General features: G+C 40.0%; 1 protein-coding gene across 1 annotated transcript in view; it reads left to right on the top strand.

Moving 5' to 3' along the window:
• Positions 1–5,939, top strand: part of LOC137973380 (uncharacterized) — a 10,851-nt gene extending 4,912 nt beyond the window's left edge. The window contains exons 2-3 of the mRNA XM_068820177.1: positions 2,423–2,858; positions 3,710–5,939. Of these exons, the coding sequence (XP_068676278.1) occupies positions 2,439–2,858; positions 3,710–4,501 (1,212 nt within the window). The 5' untranslated portion in view covers positions 2,423–2,438 and the 3' untranslated portion in view covers positions 4,502–5,939. The remainder of the gene's footprint in view (positions 1–2,422; positions 2,859–3,709) is intronic.
• The last annotated feature ends 1,561 nt before the right edge of the window (positions 5,940–7,500 follow it).

Raw genomic sequence — 7,500 nt, 5'->3', positions numbered from 1 at the left:
CAATTCTTTGACAAGTCTGAGCACATCGCATCATTCTAAAACAGCCGATCTAAGCATGTTTCGTTTCATCAGAGATAAAGGACTTTCCCAAGTAGAAGGAATTGCCGAGGTCTTTCTAGCTTTTGTCCATCTTCTTTCGGTATTTGTACCACAAGTGCATTGATAGCATTGAAAGTGAATGCAATAAAAACTACAACTAGCGACAGCGTAGACATCTTTTCTTCCCGCGTTCTAAGACTGTCTCGAAGGTTTTCAACCAATCACAATGCAAATAAAATTGAATCTGCCATTGATAATGCGCATGCGTGACATTAGTCTCCTTTGTTTGGGTTGCCATATTTTCTTAATTATGGTGATCAGCGCGCGGAGCTCCGCTATAATTGTCAAGGTCGTCAAGTTAGTTCTGACCTTCTTTAATTTAATCATGCTAGCTCATAATAACTGTTTTTGTTCCTTTGGCCGCCTTTTTGATGTTTATTTCAGGGTTGTTTGTCAACTCTCTGATTGCTTTGCGTTCGTTGTAAGGCAAATTGTTTCTCGCAAAAGGAAAAGTATTTCAATCCTGTCACACGAGTCATAGTAATCGGCGCTTATGGCAACCATCTCAAGAAGTACATGCTCGTATCCTCAAACTTCGACCCCATAAGATTATTACCTTGCCTTTACGCTTCACCTTTGCTTCCAAAGCGACAGTAATAATCCGAGATTACTACTAGTTGTTAAAATTGGAGGAGACTTGAAGAATTCTCAATTTTATCAAACATTGTTTATCTTACGTGATCAACCTCAGTGGGCAATGTTATTTGTTGTATTCATCGTCACATCCATCACATGTCAAGAACTCCATTCCTTATTCTCAATTTCTTAGACTTCGATGTCTATGTAGTGATGACTCCGATTTTTCCAGCAAATCAGAGGAGATGTGCCAGTTCTTCGAAAAACGTGGCTATCCTGTCTCTGTGGTCAAAGCGGGCCATCATCGCGCCCAACAATTTGATCGACAGTCATCACTACAAACGTCACAAAAAGATAAGAATGACAGAATTCCATTCACCCTCACTTTCCATCCTCATAATCACTTAGTAATTTTAAATTACTCCAAAATGATCCCGAGACTGGTAGAATCTTTTCACAACCTCCACTTATTTCATTCAAACGCGACAAAAACGTAGGCAACTTTTTAGTTAGAAGCGCGCTCAAAACCAACGAGCAACCCGGCACTTTCAAATGCGCGCGCTCACGATGCAAAACTTGTCTTTTCATTGTTAACACTAACAAGATATCGGGACCTAAGCGATCTGTTAAGATCATCAATCAGTTGACATGTACCTCCGCAAATGCCATTTATTGCATAACCTGTACGTTATGCAATAAATTATACAATGGTGAGACAGCTAGACGACTACGTTACCGATTCCGCGAACACCTTCGCGATGTTGAGAAGAATGACAAGGATGCATCTAAGCAAGTCGCTCGCCATTTTAATCTGCCTAACCACTCCAAAAAACACATGGCTATTTGCGGCCTTTCCCTACATCTAGGTACGACGGAAAGCCGCAAGAATCTGGAAAAAAAAATCATCTTCAAATCGGCACCCTTAATCCTCACGGTATTAACGAACGCTTTTCATTTAACTAATATATTCCTATTTTTCACGTTGCCATGTTACCACCAATAGCGTAGCTCCTACTCTACTATAAAAACTACACGTAACCCATAATCCCTCGATTGGTTCTGACGAAGGACTAACGCTCGAAACGTCGGCTTTTAGAATCTCTGTACGGTGGCCAATTGACATTATCAACTCCGTTTATAAAACCAAATTTTTGTATACTACTTCCCCACCGACGCAGCATCACAGTTTCTTTAGAAACTACCCCTTCACTTAGACAATTAAGCCTGTTGTCTCCACTTAATCAAAGAATTGTTAAAATGGCCGCCACTAGTGTTTATAAAACTGTTTATGGTCATAAAGTTCCCGAACCAATCGGTGAGCAATTAATGAACGATCAATATAATTAACAATTATTCGCCGAAGGCGCGGTTCATATAAATGGTGAATAAGGATGTTCTCATATATCCGTTTTCTATGGTCTAGAGAGGACGGTCAAAAAAGACGAGGAAACGCTAGTCAGAACCAAAAATTCTTGAATACCTTCATTGTTCATGAAACAGAAAACAGAGGTTTTGAAAATAAATTTGTTTGGATGCCCTAAGATAATAGCTGTCAAATGGCCTTATTGCAGTTAAGAGCAACAAATATTCTTCAACAGAAAGTTAATTTATGGATCGCTTACTGTGAAATTCAAAATACCCAATCTCAAAACCCTTGATTGTTTCTTCTTTTGTTGACTACCTCCTTGAAAATACACGGGATATCGATGCGTTATTAAATGCTTTTTTTTGTCTCTCTTGTCTCTAGACTGGCCAGCGTAACAATGTTTATACTTCGCAGAAAGAAAATTTGCTCAACTAGACAGAGTTGCGCTATCCTTTGGGTATTTCTCTCCGCTCTCGCGTTGTCTGCGCTGTTGAATTTTGGTAGCGACCTCTCCGTTTCTGGAACTCTCCAGAGGTTGTTCATCAAAGCACCGCAACCAGGAGCCCATGATAGTGGTGGTCTCCTGCCACAACTAAGATTCACACACCTTCAACCACTTGTGAACATGTTCGCTAACTTGACGCATGTAAAGCCCAGTAGAAGCGATTGTATGTTTTCAACAACGGAATTCAGTGATTTGAAAGAGCTCGAGACAAAACAAACCATCTTCCTTCTTATTATTGTATCTACGGCGCCTTCAAGACAAGAGAGGAGAGATGCAATAAGGCAGACATGGTGGACGAAATGTCACGGAGAGGTTAGTATTTCTTGACTGGAAAATAAGGTGGCTTAAGAGCTTGTACCTCTAAAAGTTTGACCCGATAAGGTTCGTCCACCACTGCATTTTAAGTTGTACCAGTTACCAGTCAAAGCCCTGATCAACACTTCTCTCTCTTCCTTCATGAGTTTTAACTAGTATAAAGATCTGGGCGACATAACTGTCCTGGCACGCGAAATGTACCCTGCCCGTTTAAAAAAATGTGCCTGCCTAAGCTCCCGATTCAAAACAAATAATGACCGCCCAGCGTACGTGCAGACTTGATCAAACATTCTCAGGACACTGCGTAATTTAAGAGATTTTGAAACCAAAGTGCATTTTCCCACGCTGTAGTATGCTCGGGAATTGGATGATATATAAGAGAACTTGACCGACTGTATAACAACTTTCTGTCCAGCTTTAGACTGAGCTTTGGAAAATACTTCGAATGTGCCTTCCGATAACAAGCCAAGTTCAAGCAAGCGTGACACATGGTCGGTCAACGCAATTATAGCAAAATGGCACGTCGAAGGTTCAATTTCTTCTCCTTTGCATTTGTGATTATGCAATTGTGTTCAAACCAGAGGTGTACTATATTGACATGCGACAAAGGCACAAAAAGTCGGGCGCAAAAATAGAAATAGTTTATGCGAGCAGCACACCATACAGAAGACATAGTTAAAGTATAATCATGGCAACTAAAGATGAGGAATAAATGGTAATTACTTTATGACGGTGCGTCTTAAATGCGCGCCAGAGTTTAATAAGAGGCTACGCCCTAAAAGATGGGCTATAAACGCATTATGCATAAGGCGAACTTTCGCTTTTATTGATTCCGTACTCTGTTTTAGGTGCGGTGCAAGTTTTTCACTGACGGCATTCAAATACCCAAACAGGATAAAGCGAACCTTGCCAATGAAAAAAGCATTTACAAAGACATAGAATTTCAACCAGTTGTTGGCGGCAGAACGTTTGGCCTTCGATATCTCTACCAAATGATGTGGGCTGCGGTCAAGTACAAATTCACGTATTTCCTCCGACTAGATGATGACTATTTCCTGTGCCTTGAGAGGCTCAAATTTGAGTTACGCCACAGGCCTACCAAGATATTAAGCTGGGGCCGGTATCACTGTGATACAGGTCTCATTTATATGGACGAGGCTTGGACGCTATTTACTAATGACGTCATTGTGCGCTTTTTGTCTCAAGACCCTCAGCGAATCCTTTGTCATCCACACGCGGATCAGCAACTTCCTATTTGGATTAACAGCGTCTTTAATAAAAGCGACAATTTAATTCATTTTGACGACCAAAGGCTTCATCACACTAAAGGACCAGAGAAAGTGAAGATGTTTGAAAAGTTGACCAACGCGTGCGACTCCTTCATGGGCATTCATGGAAGCTCGCCAGAATTAATGCAGAGATTTTGGAAGTACAGTAACGATAACGCCAAGGAAGTCACTGCTTTAACTGGAATTTTACAAACATGTAAAAAGCCTTTTACATTTGACGTATCTAGAATGGGTAAAGCCTTTAGATTTGATCCCAGACCCTGTATACAAAACCCACAATGGAGGCCCGGAGAAATAATGTGGACAGGGATCAATTCTGGGGCCAAGAAAGGTTCTCTTCCATGCCCTTAAACAGTCAGTCTTAACTATTTCTCTAGTAGAACTTGTTTTTCATTAACGCTGTTATCACATAAATACAAATACAGTCAAGTGAAATGACATCAAGATTTCTCATTTTTTAAAATGAATGTTGGAAAAACTACTATTATTAGCTTATACTCTGTTATGTATTCCAGGAACTGCGGAATATTTCTGCTGGCCTTTTAATGACATGCTCTCGCCCGTGTATAGCTTGAGTAACACTTAAGGGCTGTGGTATAAGTAGTGGTAGGAGTTCCACCCTGATTCCTGAATTAGTGTGTTGCTAATTAGCCTTTCCAGAGTGTACGTGAATACAGTGTAAACGAACCTTCGCATTTCATTGACAAGAAAGAAGTTGTTCGTTCGTTTGGAAGTGTGCAGGGGCACCCAACGACCAATTTGTTGTAAAATGTATTATTATACCCCAGTTAATGAAAATAAATGTTATTAAGGCATTTTCAGGTGTTTTTCAGTGTTGCTGGGAAAACATTATCTGTTCCTTTTTCCCAGCAAGACACACAAGAAATTTTCCAGCCAGCTAGATAAAATTGGTTGGTTTCCCAGCCAGCAAATCAAATTTATTTCCCAGCCAGGAATTCCGAGCGCTTTCAAATCCCTCGATCCAAAACGATCGAACAAAAGCGACAAAACCGGGACAAAACAGGTTTTTTCCGCAAGCGCAATCACTCTGACCAGCCATTGTATGTTTATGACTATTCTCTGGGAGAGGGAAGGGGTTCTTTTTTTTTTTTTTTTTTTTTTTTTTTTTTAGTCGTCCTCAGTCTTCAGATTTTCTACAGCCAGCTCAGGTTGAAATGCTAGAAAAAGTCAGTAATTCCCAGGCAAAACCTCTATCAATAACAAAATTTCCCAGCCAGCTCATCGAAACACCTGTATTTTTGCCAGCCAGCAAGATTTCTCTGGGGAACAGATAATGTGAGGAACAGATTCGTTGGGTGCCCCTGAGTGTGTGCGCTGTACAAAATCTCGCTCAGATACAAAGGGTTTAAGTCAGACATCAGTGAGGATTGAAAGTTCATCACAGCTTTTGCCAGAAGATTCAAATCAAACATGTGAGATAACGTTTGAGCTGTCTTTCTTTTAAAATTAAAATAGAAAATTAGGCCGCAACAATTTTTTAGTCAGGAACTTAGTATCACTCTATTATGCATCCAAGAGTTGCGAAATATTTCTACCTGCCTTTTAATGACAGGCTTTCAACCAAGTTTAGCTTTAGTAAGACCTAATGTCTGTCGTAGTGGTAGAGTTTTAAGGTATCAGTGTACCCCAGATGACCGTCATTGTTTGGCGCCGCTTTACGGTCGGACGTTTGACGCAAAATCCCGGTAAAGTATATATTTTCTGAAAGCTTAAAATTGTAGATTACGAACATATATTCCTTCACATAAAAAAGTCAGTTTTTCCAAATATAGCGCGCTATTTCACAAAGTGCAGCGTGTTAGATCCAAACGCCTACTCATTAGCGGGGTTGCATTCCTCTCTTAGGAATGCAGTTGTCAGTCTTTTAATTAGGAATTTAGTGCTTAATTTATTCGTTCTCTTAGAGGTATTTAAGGCTTAATTTAGTCATTTCTAGGGTTCTCGATCAGTCATTTTCGCTTGTGAGTAGTTCTTGTAGTTTCGCTTTCTGCAGTTTGCTACTTTCTTCGCTTCAAGGAGTCAATATTCAGTTACCAGCTCCTAACAAATGTAAGTGTATCTTTTCGTCGAGTTTCTGTTTACGATTAGTTCATTTTACTAAGTAATTTTTGTATCTGTTTGTTTTCTAGTCTTAACCGCTTTTCGCTTTCACCGCATGGGTTGAGTTCGCGCCGTCATAGGCAGTTGAATGCAGAATAAAGCGTGTTTGAATTTTATCGCTGGAGTTTTGTAGTCGTAAGAAGATCACACAGCCGTTCCCTAATCAACTTCGTTTCCGTCTGGATTTGAGCGGGAGGCCAAAAAGACTTTAAAAAACGGTGGCGGAAAATTTTGACTACTTGTCTGGTTTGGTTTTTAGACGCAGTTAAAACTATGATAGTTGATAAAACATGCATTCTCTTCACTAAAATAGTCGTAACTTTTGCCGAAAAGAAGACAAATCTCGAATTACTCGAAAGCAAACTGTGTAGACATCTTAACCTGAAGTTAAGATAAATACGTTTCGTTTCTGAGCAAATGAAACAAGAGTAAGAAGTGTTTCGCTTCCTGACTGAGCAGTTCTGGGAATGATTAAATAATTGCGCATACGAGCTCGATCCACACGTCTGCTTCTTCTATTGTAGGAGTTACCAGGAGTACCTATTGGATTCCTAGGCTTTTTTGTTGTGTTATTTTCGGGGTTGGCCCATCCAGAATTACTCCTGGGAAAATCCATTTGCCGCCCCTTCAATATCACCCAACTCAGTGCCCTCTGTTTTTGTGTATCATGTACCACAGGTAACCCAGATTACGCTCACGTAGCGTCTAGTTCCCTTACTACTGGGTCTAGTTAATTGTTTATTGCTTGATCGAACTATCCCGCTTTCTATTTCTGCTTCTACTTCGAGAAAGTAAGTAAGTAAATCACATATGAGTAGACTAAGTTTCACTTTTCTTATCCGGTTAGATTCCGAATGGAGGTTGTCGTGAAGCAAAAGACGAGTAAGATAACATTGAACAATTCAGCCATTAGTATTCCGATTACGGAATGTCTCCTCGCTTTGAAGTCTCACTTAATGCTAAGCAAGACAAGAGCCTCATATATTTACTTTCCCTTCACAACCCTAAACCTCGCCGGAATTAATAACCAGTTATTTTAAACCAATAGAGAATTCAATTCAACTATTTGGATAACAGTATTTTATCTTGGTCCGCGTCATTAATTTGCACACTTTGATCAAGTATGCGTGGCTTCTTGTTCTTCACGTTTCGTTTGTGATTAAAATGCTCTCCTAGCAACTAAATTTGTGATATGTCTAGTCTTAAAGGATTTACAGTTAGGAAAGTTC

This window comes from Montipora foliosa, chromosome 10 (assembly GCF_036669935.1).
Source record: "Montipora foliosa isolate CH-2021 chromosome 10, ASM3666993v2, whole genome shotgun sequence".
NCBI classification, from domain to species: domain Eukaryota; kingdom Metazoa; phylum Cnidaria; class Anthozoa; order Scleractinia; family Acroporidae; genus Montipora; species Montipora foliosa.
Note: the sequence above shows the minus strand (reverse complement) of the source record. Positions and strands in the feature narration are given on the sequence as shown.